The following is a 20315-nucleotide window of genomic DNA, read 5'->3' as shown; positions in this document are numbered from 1 at the left end:
GAAAAATGTCATTGACTTTTTGAGAATAAAATGTCCTTACTTAAATATTGTTTAATTTAGGGATTCAACAGTCCCCAAGACGGTGGTATTTGAAAGTGTAGAGTATGGAAAATATTCGATTATTTTGAAATGCAAATTATGTTACGGAACACAGGCATATCTAACATACCAAGTTGTGTGATCTTGTTCACATTTCATAAAGGACGAGGTTTGCAATTTAGCGCACACAAAGGTCTTGCGTTCCCATTATATTATGATTGTAATATACTACACGTCTCTTGGCAGATCTCCCCAGGCTGGCTCAGTGAAGGGGAGAGAAAGGAGTCTTCATGTTCACTTGATAGTAACTGTATAAGAACTGCTAGGGAACCGGAAGACGTTTCAGACTTCTTGCAGAAGCAGTTCTATTTGGTCCTGCTTGCAACATGTTACACAACCCCACAATTCATACATGAATTAATGTTATCACGTGATAACAGTGCAAGATGGGTTAAAGGTTACCCAGAACTCACATGCAACCAGAAACCATGTCAAATAAAAGGGCATGCCAATTACGATTAAAAAAAGTTCAATGATTCTTAACTTTAATACATTGTTATCAACAAAGGGCCCGATCATGGAATATTTGCCGTTCAAAGTGAATTTGCACTGCTGAAAAGTGACTTTGCACGGCCGACACCAAAGGGTATTTTTGCCGTGCAAAGTCTTGGCAAAGTCATTTTGTACTGCTAAAATGACTATGCGCTGACTTTGCCCAGATTTGCACTGCAAAAATACACTTTGCACGGTTCCATGAATCAGGCTTGATCGGCAGCGCAAAGTCACTTTTCAGCAGTGCAAATATTCCATGAAACGGGCACAAAATATCTGAAAGAAATAAAATGAAAATATTGGTAACTTTTTGCATGTTTCCTTCCGGACATAGTACGAACATGTCAATATCCAAAGCCGTGAGTGCGCGTTTAAGGGTTGTTAGTAACTATGCTCACTCCACAGCTTTCGGCATAGTGTGGTGTATGCGTGCAAGTATTTCTTTTTGTATTGCAAGCCGAGCTGGGGTGCCAGGAAGTGTTGTGCAACAGAAGGTGAGGAAAGCAATAGAACTGGCCAGAGGATAAGAGGGAGGGATGGGAGTTTTGTTCTGGCCCAAGTATGTTTTTTTCATTTGCTTGTTTCTTTATTTGTTTTTATAGTGCTTAGCACCAAAAGGCTTTATACAAAATAAGGAAATGGTACGAACATTGATATGATGGCAAAAACAGATGAACAGAACAGAGAAAAAGAAAAGAGAGAACACTGCAATAGCAAAAACAATGTTTGATGAACCATAGCACAGAGCATAATGAAAGTCAAGCAACCACATAAATATAGCAGGACAAAAACCGACCAGCCCACCATTAACTTAGAGTAACAAAAACAGGGATGGGAGGCCAAGACAAAAAGTAGAAGTTCTTTAAGTTCTCTGAGCAATGATATGATTTTGGAAGAGTAGAGCTTTATGTAGATGTTCTCTTTGAGGGACTTGGGTAGGCTTCTTGCTCTCTGGGGCATTCACACTGGGGACTTGTGTTTTGTAGGGGAGACCACTTTGTCAAATCTCTTCCCAAAATTCAAGATTAGGGGTGGATTAGTTTCGCTAGCAAATAAAATCATTCTGAACTGAAATCAAGAAACTCAGAATAATGCAGAACTGAGGCCTCCAGATTGCACAGGTAGTTTTGACGTGTGTGTATTAGCATGCAATGTTCATGCTGCCTGTGAACCCGGGTCCCTTTGTGACATGTATTAACTGCATGGGGACAGGAGTGGGGGAAATGCAGACCTCTCTGCTTCCTACTTCCCTTCCCCATGGGGAACGAACGTCTTGGGAAAAGGATTGAGGAAATTATAGTGTCACAACAAACGAGCCAATGCAATCGGAGTGGGCATACATGATACAGGAATCTGGTTTTATCCTTTCTTGACTATGCAACAGACTAAGGAGGGTGGGGGGGGGGGCATTCGTGCACTGAGCCACGTGTAGTTCCAGTCCAGATGCTGGAAGACGGCTCCGTGCCACATGTAACTGTACTTCCATTGGCATTGCACAAGAACGTTTCAGAGAGAACGGTCGCCGAACAAGCCCTGAGCCGTCAGCAGAACCCAATGAATGCCCAGCTACTTTAGCCTGTGCCATTTCATAAAGGACTCACAAACCTTAGCCCTATTAAACTGTGGCAGATCATTGACAAACGTGCCCCTTCCCCATACATTGGCACCACATCGGCTTTACCCCACTCATCAGGCACGGATCCAGATATCATCACTTTTTCAAAAATTACGCATAGAGGACTGGCAAACACTACACTTAACTCTTTACTAATGTTTACCCAGGAGCTTTATTAAAGTCAATCAGCTCAAATTGGTTCCTTACTTTTTTTTCTCAGTAATTGTAATCTCATTTCAATGAGTTCAGAAATCGCCTCTGTATATCTTCTATCAGATGTTCGAAGACAATCATCTGTAAATGTCAATGAAATATAAATTAGGAATGTTGCTTTCCCCCAGTGATGTTATATTTCTTCCATTTAAATTACATTTACGTCTTATATATAAGAGAGCCAAGTTCAGTTGAATCGATTTGGCTTTATTAAAAGTAAATTCATTTGAACTGATTTTACAAAAAAAACATTTCAAAGGGGGAAAGTCGAAAAAACAACCCTTACCCAAGTGCCTGGTATTTGAACAATGGGTTCTCATAGTCTTTGACATTACAGAAGCGCAAAGAGAACTTTCTCAAAGTCTTGGAGACTTGAAAGAGACATTACTCTTGAAAGGGGCATTACTCTTGAAAGAGGCATTACTCTTCAAAGAGTCATTACTCTTGAAAGGGACATTACTCTTGAAAGGGCATTACTCTTCAAAGAGTCATTACTCTTGAAAGGGACATTACTCTTGAAAGGGCATTACTCTTCAAAGAGTCATTACTCTTGAAAGGGACATTACTCTTCAAAGGGACATTACTCTTGAAAGGGGCATTACTCTTGAAAGGGACATTACTCTTGAAAGGGGCATTACTCTTGAAAGGTACATTACTCTTGAAAAGGACATTACTCTTGAAAGGGGCATTGCTCTTGAGATGTTTACCCTCTACACCCACACAGTCTGTGCTCTCTAGAGACGCGCAAATAATTCAGATGCTTAGAAACGTTCTCACATCCGTCTTAACATCAGCGAGGAGATCGAAAATCCAAAGCAAATGATAAGCTAACATTTGTATGAACGTATTTAGAATACTTGGCCAATCAGAGTGAAGGTTGTAGATCTACACGTACCTGGGAATGGTACCCAATGCAGGGTTTCCTTATTCCTTTTAAAGGGTGCATATTTGAACATATCTATACGAGGGACGCTAGATGTGCCGTAATCTTCGTATAGGTCTATCGAGAATCTATCCAGCGTTTATACGTTAAGTATTCTCTAGTCACTAACAGGCTCGGACTGGCTTATAGGGCAATAGGGAAATGCCCGAACCAAAAAGGCAAAATGCTAGTGTGCGACAGTTTTTTTGGTCAACTTGGGCCACTTTTTTGACCCCATGTAGGCCAGTTTGATGATTTAGTTCACCATGCAGCTAGTAGCTTTGATCAGTGTTACTGAATGAATATTCCTTAAAATGCACAATTTGCATCACATTTTATCGAAAAACCTCCACCTTGTATCTACTGAAACAGTCTGTCACAAAAAGAATGAATTGCCATTTGCAACGGTGGGCCACTTTTTCATTGGTGCCTGAGACAATTCTATGCCCCAGTCCGACCCTGCTTAGGAAAGCAACTTCGCAAGAAAACTACTTTGGCCAACTTTGAGGGAATGTGTAATCTGATATATTAGTCACCTTTGTCTACATGGTGCATTTGAGGACATGTTGAGGATTCTTTTCACCATTAGAGCTCTATATTAGGGCTAGGAGCTAAACGGATTTGGAGACCATCCTTTCTTCCACATGCATCTGGTGCTCATGCTCACATATGCACAGGCTGCCAGTCTATTATTATCAAATTCAACTTTTATTTCGGGTTTCTGACTCTGCGAAGTAATGTACCTACTTTTGCGATCACTCGTCATTTCTGATTAAATGCTCAATTTTTTAATACAATTCCTCATGAAACCTCATGCAGAGTCAGGCGCCATATATCCGCTAATCTAGCCTCAAAAAGTTGAGATGCACTTCCAGTACAGAAATGGACCAGACCCAACTGGTTTGCATTCTGTAGGATGCAGTAAACAAATATGTTACTTTAGCCCACATCTTGGCTTATGGTATTGATATCCCTCAGTGCTTCTGTGCCACATTTTAGGTTTTTGGGCTATACAAACAAATAAAATAACACACTGCAACATTGAACAATCTCCTATGTGTGTACACCAGAGACGTTCTGTAATGGTCCAATGTCTCGGGAGGATAGGTCAGCGGCAACGTGCTCGCCTTGGAAGCAAGACGACACGGAGCAACACAGGTTTGATCCCCAGGTCTGCCCCTTAGAAACCTCTGGGTTTTAAGCGGGTTATAAATAACCTATCATATCATATCATTAGGGTTACTGGTGGTGCTTAAAACCATTGAAAATGTGGCTCTGGCAATTAGCCCAATGACTGACCTAAAAGGAAGTGTTGTAATGTTTGCAATCTTAAATCTGAAAACAAGTAGAGGGCGAGTCTTAGTTGTCCCATGTAATGATCCAAGACCCCCACCACCACTGACGTGTGTTCTCACTATGCCACGGTTTAAGGAAATGAAAGATTTCAAGTGCTAGACCTTTGCACACTATTTCTCAAGAGCCTTTATCAATTCCTGTGTCTTACTGGGCTCTTATCCCTTCATCCTGAATTGTAACATGTATGTCGGGAGGACATACGCAACCATGAATAGCCACACCCTACATGAGCACATGAGCCATGGGGGGGTGAATGGTTGAATGAAGCTTTGCCGTGATTGATGTGTATGGAAGCCTGGTGTGGAAAAGTACAATCATGAAAGTCAAATGGTCGAGAGTAAAGCCCATTGCGGGATAGGTCAGGGGCTTGCCCAATATCCATGACAAAAGTGCAGACGTGTGGTTTCATCATCTGCCCTGTGCCTACGTAAGGAGTCTGGGAGCTCAGTTAAGCGCTCTCACTCTAAATCTGCCCCTCTCACTCACACTTCTCCTTTCTCACCCCTTTTCCACTCCTCCCTCATCTCTTCCCCAGATCCTCCACATGCACTTCGCTGTTTCAATGGCTCTCACAGACCCTCTTTCTGCACACGCATCCCCTCTCTTCACGACTTTAAATCTCCACCCTGTTTTGTCCGGGTTCTTGTCTTATGTTCATTCGACTCAGTTCAAGTTCACCAAGGCTACCACTCCTAGGCAGCGAGGAGTAGAAACGTGATATCCAAGGGGTCATGGTGCGACATGGCCGACCTAGCGGTGTGGCATAAAGCTTCCCCGCATGGACACCTTACCCACAATGCAATCTATTGGCCTCTTTGCAATGTTTGGAGACAGGACAGGGCTGGCACGGAACTGAAGAGAGGGGAGCAGAGAAGCTATACAAGGAACCAGGGTGCTTTGGGACCTATGGGTCAGTTTGCCAAGAACACACATTGTATGGTCTACGGGAGATGCATTCCCGTTTGCTGTGCCCTTGCCAGCCTGTGACAGCTCACTTCCCAATCGCGAGCCAAGGTCCTGGCAAATGAAAGCAAGGAAACCTGGGAATTATTTAACTGATTGTGAGCTAAACATGGACCTTCCCTTCAATATCAGAAAATCTTATACTCCAGTGGAATTCTACAAGAAGCTCCAATCTCGTTATAACAAAAAAGGGCCTAATTAAGAGGTTGGCTGTGCAGTAAAAAAAGAAAAGAGGCGATGATGGGATCGCCACCAGTTTGACCGTATTGCCAAATTCAGATGTTCAGTACTGAGAGTCGGTGAAATACCCCTGGCTTTGGGCGCAGGAAGTGTCCTCCACATAAAAAATATCACCACACAGAGTATTCCCATATGCAGAAGTACCGTAGGTATTAATGTTGCGTTTCTGCAATGCCGCCCCCACGCCCTAATACTCCATTGGACTCCATCAAAAGAAGACTGTGACAAGGTACAAAAAGGTTTTGCTGCAGAAATATCAAAAGCAAGAGATAATATCATCGTAGCTAGAGACACCACCAGTTTTGAGACCCCCCTGGTAGAAAACCTCAATCTAAAGGGGAGGGAGAGTTTCAACTTCTCAACGATCTCAGAGGAAGACTTATGTCTGGTAATGTCGAAAATGAAACCAACCTCTTGTGACGAAATCATTCTTCCAACTAAGATCATTTTAGATCATAAAGAACTCTTTGCACCAATCCTGAAAAGGATAGTTAATGCCTCTTTCCTGGAGGGAGTTGTTCCAGATGATATTAAAAAGGTCACAATAACCCCGCTAGTGAAGAAAGCAGGGCAGGATCCTAAGGATCCAAGTAACCTCTGCCCCATCACAAACTCAAACTTTATCTTAAAATTCCTAGATAAAATAGCGACCAATCAGTTACAAAAACATGTTGAAACCACAGATGTGTTACACGAACAACAATCAGGTTTCAGGGCGGCCCACAGCACAGAGTCAGCCATGCTGGATTTACAAACACACATCCTGGAACTGATTGAGAAAGCCAAACCGGGGCTACTCATGCTGTTGGATCTCAGCGCTGCATTCGACCTGGTAGACCATCAGCTTCTCCAATCAGCGCTGGATAAATTAGTGGGGTGTTCGCCAACAGCACAGGCTTTGTTAGCATCTTTCCTTAAAGAGAGGAAGGTAAGAATACACTGGGGTGAAAATATTTCAGAAACAACACTGATACTTTTTAGTTTGTCTCCACTCCTGTTTAACCTCTACATAAGAAGTCTCTGTTCACTGCTAGAAAATAGCGGCATATTTTTTACCAATTACGCCGATGATACTCAGTTGATATTCCAATTAACAGGAGACTATGCAGTGAACAGTGCTAAGTTAGACGAAATATATACATCATAGACACTTGGATGCAAAGGCACTTCATACCTGTGGTACCTAAAGTAAAAACCCTGGGTATGATGGTGGAAGCCTCACTGGCGCTCAAGTCGACTACCTGTATAAAAATAATCGGTACTTCCTACACCTTCTGCGGGCTATTAGCCCCTTTATAAACAAAATCAATTCAGCCACTATTGCTAGAGCAATTGTGCTGTCCGGATTGGACTATGGCAACGCTCTGCTATTGGGGGCCTCTAAGAAAGAGCTAAACAAATGCCAAGTAATGCAAAACGATGCGGTTCGCATCATCAAAAAGAAAAATCAGAGGGACCATATATCAGAAGGAAGAAAAGAACTGCACTGGATTAGAATAGAGGATAGAGTAAAATTTAAGGCAATGTCGATAGTCGACAGATGTCTCCTCGGGGAAGCACTGGCCTATTTCAAAAAACAATTTGTCAGGTACGTGCCCTTAAGATGTCTAAGATCAGCAGACACGGGTCTTCTGACCATACCTGAGGTTAAACGAGTAACAGGAAGGGGAAGATCCTTCCCTGTTAGGGCGGCCAAATATTGGAATGGATTACCAGTGACCCTCAGACAAGAGGGAAACTACCTCAGTTTCAGGAAAGCATTAAAAACCTTTGTATTCCAATAAGTCAGCAGTTTCCTGATGCACCCTGAGAATGGAGGATACACCATACTCTCGGAAAGTTCTTGAATGTGATTTGCATTTCTCTGTGCCCCCCGCGCCTTGATGCCTGCCGGCTTTCGGCGCGTTATAAGCACAAAGACATAGACATAGACTCCAAACTGGGAAATAACTAAAGGGTCTGCACGACTTTCAACTTACTGCAAGCCTATCACATGCGAGAACAGCTATTCCATGTGGTATTGTGGCCAGAGAAAATACCACCGGGCTCTGAACGATGCCCAAAGTAGATTAGTTTAAAAATGTTACTCGTTTTCAAGATCTCTTAAAAACTGTCTTGTCTATCAGTTATGAAATGGATAGCGTGTAGTTAAAGGGGTCGTCTGGCGGGAAGGCCTACTTTTATGCGTGTAAGTGCTTTAGAGGCCATTTATACTACAACTTTTCCCACTAATCAAGAAATGCGAAATATGTGAAAGGAGACCGATCTGACAGTAAAATATGTATTTTGCGGAATGGCCTACAAATGTGAGCGTTATTACTGCAATTTATGCAATGTAATTTTGAAATGTTTTGAACTGAAGGTACGTGTGTCGAAAGGCAGCACACTGTTACACATTCCAGTAAATGCTGTCAACAAAGTTCACAACAGCCTTTTTTTCTTTAAGATAAAAAGACTTGGATGTTTTTCTTGTTTTCGTAACTTTGCACCTTGGATATCTCATTCTCAGGTTAGAAGAGCACATTACTCTATTTAGACGGACCAAACGCAAGATGGTAGGCGGGCATTCAAAGGACTTCCCGGTTTGCACTTGACTTCCGGGCAAAGAGTCATGGAGAAAGTGCTACCATAAGTCAAGTGCTTGACTTGCTATGGGGCTAAGCCTGCTCTTCTTTCTTAACACGGTTTCTAGACACCCACACACATATTCTCCAATAGAGCAACTGAAAGTTGATAACAGATGAACATGCTGATATATATATTCAAGGAAAATGTTTTAGTTGCAGGGACGTTAAGGTAAGAACTTAATGCAACAAAACCCTGGAAATTCAGCTAACGCCACCTTAACTTCACGCCCTGAGTTGCGCCGCCTATGACCACAATTATGACATCACAGATCACATATATAGTAGGAAAGTCCATTTGAGCCAAGTCACACATTCCACAACGCCACCTAGTAGCCATAGCTGGAAGTTCACCTCCAGTTCTGAGCCACAACAGCAAGGCATTGTGGGCATGCAATTTAGCTAAAATGCAAACCTTTTTCTCCAGGAAATGTTCTTTGTCTAAAAGGGCAGTGCCACTTTATACATAGCTTAATCAACCCAAGACAGAAAATGATTTGCATTTGAGCTAATTTGCATACCCTCAATGCCTTGCTGTTGTGACTCAGAACTGGAGGCGAACTTCCAGCTATGGCTACTAGGTGGCGTTGTAGAATGTGTGACTTGGCCCAAATGGACTTTACTACCTTCACATTTCAGGTGCAAGGGTTTTTTCAAACCTTCTTAAACCCACCATAACTTTCTTAAACTGAACAACTCTTTGGAGAAACAACATTCGTACCAGGGAGGGATGTAAATATACAAATAAAACAAAAATATACATTTTTGACAATCTGTATTGTGCTGGGCCCTGTTAAAATCACACTTTGAAATGCCTACTAGCAACTGTTTTTAATGTTGGCTAGTAGAGTTGGTGTAGCTGCTTGTGTGCGGTAAAAACGAATGTTATAAGTAGCGGGCTTGGCACTTTTTACAGCATTTTTGGAGGGCTACATATACGACAGTTGCATCGCCAGTGGCACATCCTCAGTGTTTTCACACCCTTGTCACATTACAGAGATTTAGAACATCCCTTTCTGTATGAAGAAGCAACTTTCAGAATATCAATGGGGTAAGCGCAGTCAGTAAATGTTCCTGGCGTAATAAGGCACTTCTGAAGCAAGTGTGCCTTTCAGCCTCTTGATTTATAAGCAATAGAATCCCAGGAGACATGTTAGAAATAAAGCGCTTAGCTTGGGGGGAAAACGGGGTTACTCTGCTGGGTCATGTCGCAGCTGCTAAATGGTCAGAAATCTGCCTCCAAGTAGATGCAACTGCATTAATCTGCATGTATTCAGAAGAACTTGAAAACCTTTCCACAGAACTTATCTCAGATGATGATGACAGACAAAAGTCAAACTTCATATATTTCTTCCTTTCCATGGAAAAAAAAACAGTCTTCTGACTCGCTCATGCACCACATGCGCCAGCAACTTTACAGTTAATTATCCGGAAACAATGAATCCAAAGCAGGAAAGCAACTGGTCATGTCAGCACTATGCAGTGGATTTTCAATGTCGTGGGATACAGTATGGATGGTGTTTTTCTAAGCAGTTAGCAACTATATCCATTGCCTAAACTTCATTGTCCTGCCAATTTAAAAGCTCTCAGCGCTGGGAAGTATGTGTTGGAGATCGATGAGAGAGTCTATACAGTATTCTTGCAGAGGCTTCAAACTGGGCCCTGGCGGCTTAAGTACGGGAGTGGGCGGGGCTTATAATGATTTCTTTAGAACTTCGCCCTGTTAAAATAACCCACGTTTAAACATTACGTTTGAGCTTTCATTTTGTTCTGTGAATGTTTTTCTTTTCCTTTCAATTAAGTTGTTTTAAGGATCTAGGGCGGCCATCTTGGAAAGCTGTGTTAGTACCATTGGCCTTTGCATTACACGGTGTGGCACTTGGCCGCAACAGAGCGCATATAGTTCAAATTCTGCGCAGAGATGTCTTTATGGGAGGCCAAAAAGGATGCATGCCCCAAGCCCTGTACTGGGAGGGGGCCCTGAGTGGCCTCCTGATGGAACGTGCACATTTCTTTTTACAAAACATTAATAACAAATACAATTATATTGCCTAGTAGCCTGCTGGGGTGCTTCACTTGCTGGCTGTTGTTTGCAACTAAGGTCAAATCTGATCAATTATTCCTGTAATGTGTGGGGTGTACACCGTAGTAAATACAGTTTGTGTGTTCACTATAGCACAACTCGTGTAGAGTTTTCCTCTTTGGAGAATTATTTGGTCATGTGAAATAACGGAACTTGACATGCACGTTAATACTTTGAAACAAATGATTCACTGTAGCACAACTCGTATAGCGTTTTCCTCTTTGGTGAATTATTTGGTCATGTGCAATAACGAAACTTGACATGCACATTAATACTTTGAAACAAATGATTATTCGGAAGGTAGCTCATTGAGTTAAGTATTTGTTGCCGAGATCTGTTTTCATAAGCCACATCACAGTAGCAAATCCTTGCAAGCAGATGCAGCCTTTCTTCTCTGTGAGGTTGTCAAACTTGGGTATCTAAACTTTGGTGATGTTAAAGTCTACTGTCTCACAAAAGCACATACCTGTACCAGAAAGCAAAAGTGGTAAAAACTCACATAGATAATCAGTACAGTGTGAGTCAGAAGCTCAGTTCCCGCAAACAAAGGCTGTGAAAATTGAGCAGCTGCCCTCAATGAAGAGCATACAGCATGAGTAGTGAACAGAGATTAGGCAGATCAATTTGAGGTTGTGGAAGTTAAGTGTCAAATCTCATATCTGGGCTTTGCCACACAAAATTTTGTGATTCTGGACAAATCTTTTTATGTACAGTACTGTGCTTTATTCTGTGAAAATGTTTTCCTTCTCCCACTCTGGTGCCAATGGCTGTTCTTTCTTCTCAGGTAGAACATTTGAGTGAAAGGGGTCCCAGACAGCAGAGAGCCAACCAAATGTCATAGGCCTCTGGCAAGCTTCTTTCTGGTCTGCTTATTTGACACAAGAATCAATTTGCTTTTTGACAAGTGTTCTTCATCACAACATGAATAACAATCTGCAACTCTGTGTCAAACAATGACTTTACACAGGTGTCCTTATCACACTGTTTCTTTTGTTGGGTGTATGTAAAGCTTTAAAGTACGGCAGTAAAACGGAGAGTAGTTTTTTAAGTCCATGACAGTTAGTGTACTAGTAGTAGTATACTCCCTTTGATGAAAGAGAACAGAAAGCTACAGTAACATCCTTCATCTCTTCAATAAAACGTTAATATTGTCCTATTGGGTTATCTTGGGTACTTTCTAAATCAGGTCTATAAACAGGGTTTTATTTTAGTTAATGGCAGTCGAAGATTAACAGATAATTGCACTTTGCTATATGATATGATCTGGGATAAAATGTGTTCAAGTGCTGCAATGGCAGACTGGTATCCAAAGCCCAGTATCACCATTCAACCAAACTGTATGATACTGTACAAATCAAATAACTTCCTAATGCCTATCCTGCAAAAGTGTTCAGGCCCCACAAGAGATGTAGTTATCGGGGTATTCCCTTAAAAAAGGTTCACTGAAAGTTCAACTGGCTATAGTGTTTCTTCATATATACTAATAGTGACCACTGATATATTGAACACCACAAAAGGCCTCATTACGAGTTTGGTGGTAATTGTTTGGCAATTCCATGAAAGTATTTCAAAATCATTTACCATTACTGCCATTCAGCTCAGTGGAATTACTGCCAAATTTTGAGTGATGGCAAAGAAGTGCAAATCCCATTTCTAGAGTCTAAAAGACTCCATGGGGATTTCTTTGATTTACCACAAGTGGAAATTCTTCCACAGTAAATCCACCTTAAAGTGGGGCATTCACCCCAATTAACTTGCTCAGAATAAATCCTTCAGTTTGAGGTAAAAACTCGGAAACTTGATGGTTGTTCGGTTACTACCAAAAACTTGGAATGAGGCCCAAAGCAATTGGTTTCTTTACTCAGTCAGGAAGATGCCATTTGAAAACCATTTCCTACTTCTAATCTCAGTCTATGATTGATACTATGATTGGATACATGCTCCTTCCTGGTAATTTTTCATCCATATTAGTATTGCAATCTGATTGGCCCTTGCCAGGTCGTTACCCGGCTGGGAAAGACTCACCTGAAGCTCTCCGTTCAGAGCGCTGAGTCCCGCGAAATTCCTATCCTTTCACTCCTGGCCACTATGGAAAGAGAGAATGGTCTATGTGTAGTCTCGTCTCCCTGTTTAATGGTGGCCATTTTGTTTGTTTACTTTTTTTCTTCTATTTTTGTAATGGCTGATTGAAAAGGGAGAACGGAGTACGTGTAGTCCCCTCTCCCCGGCAGCCATTTTCTTTTGCTTTTTTTCTCGAGTTGAAAAACAGTTTTAACACTGTTTCTCAACTCGAGAAATTAGTACCCTGATATGACATGCTGGGGTACTAACAGCAATAGAATCCTCTGAGGGGGGCATTACCGGTCTTGTAATTCCCTTGCGGCTACATTATAGCCCTCACTTCGCTCGGACTTGTAACTATTGCCCCAGGGGCATTTCCAGACCGGTAATGCCACCCCCTCGGGTTCTCTTGCTTTATTGTCCATCTACGCTAAGGCAAGTGGACCTTCCCCGTTGCTTCCTGCGTCCTGTACCTATTAACCATGCTTGAGCACTTGCACATTATGTGAGGCTGCTAATTTGAGTTCTAGGTCTATGCTGGGTAATGTGAATCTTTTTCATACGACTACTGATGTCTGCCCTGCATCTGTACTACACCCTGAGAATCTTCTCGTGGCTCCTATTGTTAAAGTGGTCCTGTACCTGGGCTAGAATACAAGTACCCTTGCCGTGCACTGCTAGTGTTGCCCTTGAAATGCCACTTGTTTATTATTCTGATTCCAGCCTGGATGAAGGGAGTAAGGGGACATTACGGGAGTGCCCATGCTCATGTTTATCGTTGCTTGGGCCGCATATCGAGCCATGGGTGGTGATCCTCATGAAAGGGGGCAGGGTACTCCAAAGGGGTGCATCCCCCAGTGCCCAAAACGCTTAAGGCAGTCCGGATTCTAGCTGTCTCAAAATGCTGAGCACGATCTTTGTTTTATAATACAGATTTGTGCAAGTGCTATGAGGCCACATACTGTGCATGAAACAAGAGCAGTGGGTACCACTTTGCTTAACAAGATGGTGACTGCCTGCCCATTAAGAAGAAAGTGTTTATTGAAAATATTTGCTGCCACTTGATTTTAGAAAGTGAATTTGGATTCCTATTTTTCATTGAGCAAATTATGTCTTTAGAATTCCAGGTGCCATGGGCATTATGCCCTCTTCTGTTCTTCTAATGCTGCCTGCCAGGTATAAAACCAGGGCGGTATGTAAGCACAATGCAGAGGCAACATGGGGCTTCATCATCACAGCAAATTATACAAGGAGTACAAAACATTTCACCAGGTTTCTGTTTTTCTGGATGCTTTAAAACTTTTTTTAGTTCTTTACTGGGTCACTTTCCTCTTTTGTGCATGCATATCCTAACCCCACTTGCCCCTCCCCCTTCACCTCTGAAGGGGGTGGGCTGGTATCATGTACACCTTGGCACTAGGGACACACCAACAGCAAATTCGGTAGCCCCCAATAAGCCTTGGGATTGCAGTGGGGCAGATATGAGCGGATGGGTGGCCGAGATCATTTACAGAGCACAATCCCCTCAAGAAATCACCAGTGAGGTACAAGAGGAGACTGGCCTCTAATGTGACAGCACATGTCCTTGCATGACAGCTGCCCACACGTGTGTGCACACTACGGCAGGGTCTTTCTGTACTCAGTTGTACCTTCGATGTTGCGCCTTCACCTACGTCTCTGATTCCCTGATCAGACATGGGGGATCAGGAAATACCAATCAATATGAACAACACCAATGTTGATCCCTTTAGCTGAGACAAAGTCTCTGTGCAGGATCGGGCACACGTTAGGAATCAGCAAGGGCTCTGGGAGATCTCGTCTGCACAAATTGAGAAATGTGGCCCGGTTGGTTTTCATGTAGGACCAAACCTTTGTTGCTCTGTGTGGTCTTGTTTCCAAGACCAGCACATTGCCCCTGTGCTAGCCTCAGTTCATGGAAGTTCAATTGCGGTTGTAAGAACATTCAGCAATTTCCTTACCCCAGGGGTTGCCTAGGCCCGGAGCACCCAAGTACTCAGCGCCTCTGATATCCAGACACCGCAAACGATCCCCATTAGTTGTGAGCCCGAAGGAGACGCAAGGGTGTACACCGGTGTCAAGGCAGAAGGCTGCGTCCAGCATCTTGGCTAAAGCTGTTGCTTTTCACACAAAGAGCTGCAGACACTATAGCAGCAAGGTAACAGATGCAAAGCGCAAAGAAGGGGAACTTTTCCGGTTTGACGAAAAAAAGAAGTATGAGAAGAGAAACCCACGCCTACACCTCACTCAAATAAAGGGCCTGCTGAACTGCTCACATGAGAGTGGGAGAATAATGGAGATGTACACCCTCAACCGGGAGACCTGTGCACTGTGGAGTTGGCAGAGCCTACAATGATTCCTTATGGGAATTCCGGACATACTCACCCTTAGCACTTAAGGGAGCCCTAGCACTCGGTGCCCTAGCTCATCTAACTCTTCATATCACTCAGAGGATTGATACATTGCCAGCTGGCAGAGTCACTCTCTTGTTGGGCGGAGCCTCGACTGCAGGGTTTGGTAGTGGAAAGGCCCAGAACTTGAGCATTCCAGGAAAGTCAGGTAGACAGCCACCTCTCACCCCAAAGCCCCATCCAATTCCGTCTTTCAAAGGTTTGCACACCTGCCACCATACTCTAACCTTGCTGGTTCAGTGAGCTCAACTCGGCCGGCCTCTGTCATGCACATCACCTCTTCTGTGCACTTGCATGGTTATGTCTCTCCTCAGTGCCGGCCCCAGGTCTGCCAGCGCCCTGTACAAGAGTTTTTGGTGTGCCCTCCAGTCTTTAGATATGAAGCAGCAGGGGGCTCAGTCCTGTTTTTCGCCACATACTTGTTCTTGATAGTATCACCCAAACAACAGAACTGAGCCCCCCTCCTGTTCTTGTAAAGTGTGGTTAAGGATGCAGGGTGATTCTTTAAGAGGTGCTGGGCTAGAGCGATACTTCAGTTTACATGACACTGAGCTGGTGCCTCCAGCTCAGTGCCGTGTAAACCAGTGGCAATGCACTCTTTATTTGCTGTGCGGGGGCGTGGGCGGGGGCACCTTTGGGCGGCCGCATCCCCCTGAGCGCACCTTGGGTCGGTGCTGTCTCTCCTGTTTCACTCTCATGTCCATCCCTGCTCTCTTTTTCTGAACATAGAGCTCGCTTGTATACTGTCTTGCTCGCCACGCGTCCGCCTCCCAATTACGTCCACCTTTTTTTAAATCATTGCACGAAAAATAGTTGTTTTGCCTCAAAATCATATCAAAAGTAAAGTGGCGTTTACTCTTCTGATGTCTCCTTACCAAGTTGTTGTTGTTTTTATAGCGTGACGTTATGAGAGCTACAGTATGAACTTAAAAAATAGATTTTGATGCATGCCATAGGGCCTCATTTAGAGCACTCCCTCCAGGAAGGGTCCGCGTTCCTTGGAGTCGCGCAGACCGCGCAGTTATTCCCCATTTCGGAGTCCCATAGGAATCCATAGATGCACGCATGTGTTAATTCTTCATCTGGTAGCACTTTTGCGAATAGGAACTTCCATTCACGCACCAGCAGGCATTCTAAAGGAGTTTCCGGTGTGAAAGCCGGAATCTGGCTGTGTGGTAAAACTAGATGTCATTCTGTTACTGCCACTTTTTACTGCACAGGCAAACTCTTAATGTGGTCAATAGTCTTTTTCTGTAAGGTATCAGTATTTTTAGGACAATTCTTCATATTTGATGTTGGATTCAACCATCACAGTGAGCAGTAGAATATGTGTGCTTTCTTTTCGCATGGCTATTTGTTTAGGATTAGTCTGTCGCATTAGTCTGTGGTGTCTTTCTTTGGCAGGGTTGTGTTTGCTCGATACATTCATGCCATTCCCCTCATTACAACGGAATGACTCTAAATGGCTCACAGAAGTAGCGAGGGCTGAACTTTAGCCTGCACTTTCATTTACTGTTGAGATTGGCTTGCAGCTCACGAATGAAAAAATATTAGTTATTTATACATATGTCAATTAAGCATGTCATTTCTTTGTAGGTAGCTTGTCACGATATGTTTGATGTCATTACTAAGCAAACAGTACAATATTATTTTCTCTACCCTTAACGGGGAGGTGAATAACAGCTTGTGGGTAGTAACGGGGTCAGTACGGGGATATTGATCTACAAGGTGGGAAACAAAGGATAGTCTGCCAAAAAACGCTTCATGACTTTCATAGGCCAAACGTTAGATGTGCATGACAGGAAACTTTGATTTTGCTCCTCGCAGGCTTAATTTTTGGCACTGTTGGTGCGGCAAACCCTTGGGCAATGGCCACGGGCAGAGCCATGAATTCCCTCTAGAGGATGCACACCAAGGGAACCGGGCACTGAGAAAAAATACAACGAGTCCCACATGCGCATCTGTCAAAGCAAGACAAACCTCACAGTCGGGGCCGGTCTTAGGGCAGGGCGGGCCGGGCGACCGCCCTGGGCGCCATTAGCCCCATGCCATGCCAGCTCGGGGGAGTCTTTCAAGGGCTTCCCCGAGCTGGCGCAGTGGGAGAAGGCACGGCAGGCGGTCTTTTGTTATTAAATGCACTAGCATGAGCGTCCTATTCCAGTGATTAGCTCCCTGCCAGGTGCCGGAGCGAGGAGGTAGAAAAACAATGTGGCACATCCTGCATCCCACCCCCTTTTGACCAGGGGTGCACGGGAGTGGGGGCGCCACCCCCTAAGGCCAGCCCTGGCAACAGTACTGCAAAGTTTGAAACCACATTTTTCCTGCTTCAAGTTTTCTATTTCTCCTCTCTGGGCCAAGTGACTTACGGGAGTAGAAAATAGGTCATCAGTTCTATCCCATATTCAGAATATTCAGTGTTTATTCCCTGCCCCCCTCATGTAAATAGATCCAGATATTGCACCACATTGACATAATATCAATGACCACTGCACTTTTTTGGGTTATTGAAGTAAGAGGACTCCTGGTGCCTTTTAGAAATAATAAAACATTTTCAAGAGCTATGTCACCTTTTTTTAGCATTATTTACCTTATCCAAGTTATTTGTTTGTGTTATTTTTCTTCTTGTTTCAATGAAAGGAAGCTAATGTAACAAGTCCTATGATATGTGACACTGTTGGAGCTCCTATATTTTGCAATAAAGCATGAATTTTCAAAAGGTAGCCCCAGCTAGTGTCATTTGACTTCAATAATCTACAGAGCAATGAGAATACAAACAGCGCGAGCAGCACCCTAGCCCTGCATCGTCAGACCATCCTGGCTTTTGTAGTTTTGGCTATTAGGTGGCACTTAATCACCATCTATAAGCCGAAACTGATGCATTGGAGTACGTCTACAAGGGTGATGACATGGCACATGAGGAGGCACACAGCTTGTGGCTGTTGTTTGGGTATTTATACAAAACACTTGTTGACTGCCCTTGGCCTTCCTAATCGCTATGGGTATTCTCACCACTACTTGCCCCTTCATACTCGAAACACATCCTCCTGGGAGCTCATTGAGCTAGATATGTCAAGCAGTAACATCAAACGTTGGCAGGCCAGTTATTTCCAAGCAGTCTGATGAGAGTTAATGGCCTAATCACAGCTATAAAGGTGCTACTTTCATAATAAAAATGACTCATGCAAGTGTACCTCCAGCCACTTTATGTATATATCCTGTGCCTTGCACTGACTGAAGTCCTGTTAAAAACATGCATTGGTCAAGCCAACACTGTTGGCTTGTGTACAGGAATTAGATGGGCCCTTGCCAGATGCTGATATCATATGCCCAAGTAATCACAACACTTTCCAGATGTTTCCACCTTATAGCCAGGTGGTACCTGAGTAACCTATGCCTAAACAAACGCCAACACTGTTGGATTAGCCAATGCTTGTTTTTTGATGCCAGCTACCTTCTCTACAATATTGACAACACTTCCAGTGCCAGAAATGGACCCATTTGCAGCACCACACCCACACCTAAAATCAGTACTTCTCTGGAAAATATCGGAAAGCAAATAGCAGGGGGCAGGTGATTGCATGGGCACGCGGGAAGGTGATTGGTTAGGCAAAAAGGACGATAGGAGATCATGTCCATTTTGAAGGGGGAGGGTCATGCAGATAAGCGGAGGGAGCAGGAGCAGGTTGTGGGCGGCAGTCGGGGCAAAATCTAGAACGAGAATGAGTGCAGGTGGAATGCAGTGACACGCTTGCTACCACAAACGAAGGGATTTCCAATGACTAAACACAACATCCAGCTGGCAATTACCATAATGCAAGACCAAGAACGACCTGAACCCAGAGAGAACCAGAACGGTCAGCAACCCATCTCATTCCATATAAAGCCATGGGTTAGCGGTAACACCATAACCAGGGCTTGATTCCCTTGGGTACAAAACGCTTCCGTGGAAAAGATGGAAACAAAGAGAGTATAAATTGCCATGGAAGGCTCGAGAAAGGCCACACCAGAGTAGATTGATTGAGCACCTAGACTGCCATGAGGTTCAAACCAGTTTGGATTGTGTTATTTACCTTTAATAGGTTCAAATAAAATGGTTTACGGTCTTGTCTGTCCTGAAATCCCATTTAACGTATGTCACAAACTTCTTGTACTTAAGCCCATGACATAACCAGATACAAGTTTTATTGAAGTAGTACAATTACCTCCTGAAACCCCACTCTTATAAACGGTTATATGTGTTTTTAATGAAAAATGTGTTAACGAGGTAAGTTTACCGAAACCAAAATACCGAAAAAATAAGGATGATTATTTATTTGGTAGGGGCTCGCCCCACTAAGTCCCCCCACCCCGTTTTCCCATTGTTTAACCCATCCCGACCCACTCCCCATCTCTTTTAACCCCTTACCTCCACTATATATATTTAAACTTATTTTCTGTATTTTTTCGGCATTTTGGTTTCGTTAAAACTTACATCATTAAAACATTTTTTGTTAAAATCAAAGGATACCATTATGAACTATTATTGTCTGACCACCTTCACCTCATTTCTTCCTCATGACTTCCTGCTCTAACCAGCACCACCAGAAATTCCAGATATCGAAGCTAACTTCAGCGATGTACCCATCTGTGTTTTACTCAATACCACCCAAGAGCTCCAGCTACCCATTTATGGTTAGGCTTCTTCACTCTTCACTTTTTGCTTTTCACTACCACGCGCTCAGGTCTATATACCCACGCACGGCCAAATACATACTCCAGACAAGCTTCAGTGCCAGGAGACCACTATGATGGTAGCCATTTACATACCTTTTAGCACCACTAGATAGGGAGGTGCATTACTAACTTAAGCCTGGACTTTGGAGACAGTGGTTGAGAACATGCTACAGCACACTTGCACAACCGTCTGTTGCCCCTTGTGCCCTAGAGTGCCACCTTATGGGTGTGTGTATGAACCTTTCAAAGACATGAATGGCCCAAAAAGGTTCCGAAAGGGTCTTTTATGCGGGACCAGGGGGCTGCAACCTTTAGCTCTCAAAATGCTTTGGACTACAACTCCCATCAGCCCTAACGAGCACAGTCAATGGTGAGGGGAAGTGGAAGTTGTAGTCAAAAACACCTGGAAAGCCGCAAGTTGATGACTCTCGTGCTAGACCAGTGTAATCATTTAAACATAACCTGGCAGAGTTGTCAAGGATCTAACTTGTCAATAGAAGAATGA

The 20315-nt window shown here is 43.5% G+C and overlaps 1 protein-coding gene across 2 annotated transcripts in view; it reads right to left on the bottom strand.

The window, feature by feature from the left end:
• Positions 1-20315, bottom strand: part of TGFB2 (transforming growth factor beta 2) — a 562825-nt gene that overhangs the window by 503926 nt on the left and 38584 nt on the right. The window contains exon 2 of one of the 2 annotated variants that reach the window (XM_069608582.1): positions 2414-2500. The exons of the other annotated variant lie outside the window; for it this stretch is intronic. Within the exon in view, the coding sequence (XP_069464683.1) occupies positions 2414-2500 (87 nt within the window). The remainder of the gene's footprint in view (positions 1-2413; positions 2501-20315) is intronic. 2 annotated transcript variants of the gene reach the window in all.

The sequence above is a fragment of the Ambystoma mexicanum genome, chromosome 4q (genome assembly GCF_040938575.1).
Source record: "Ambystoma mexicanum isolate Mex_15411 chromosome 4q, UKY_AmexF1_1, whole genome shotgun sequence".
NCBI classification, from domain to species: domain Eukaryota; kingdom Metazoa; phylum Chordata; class Amphibia; order Caudata; family Ambystomatidae; genus Ambystoma; species Ambystoma mexicanum.
Note: the sequence above shows the minus strand (reverse complement) of the source record. Positions and strands in the feature narration are given on the sequence as shown.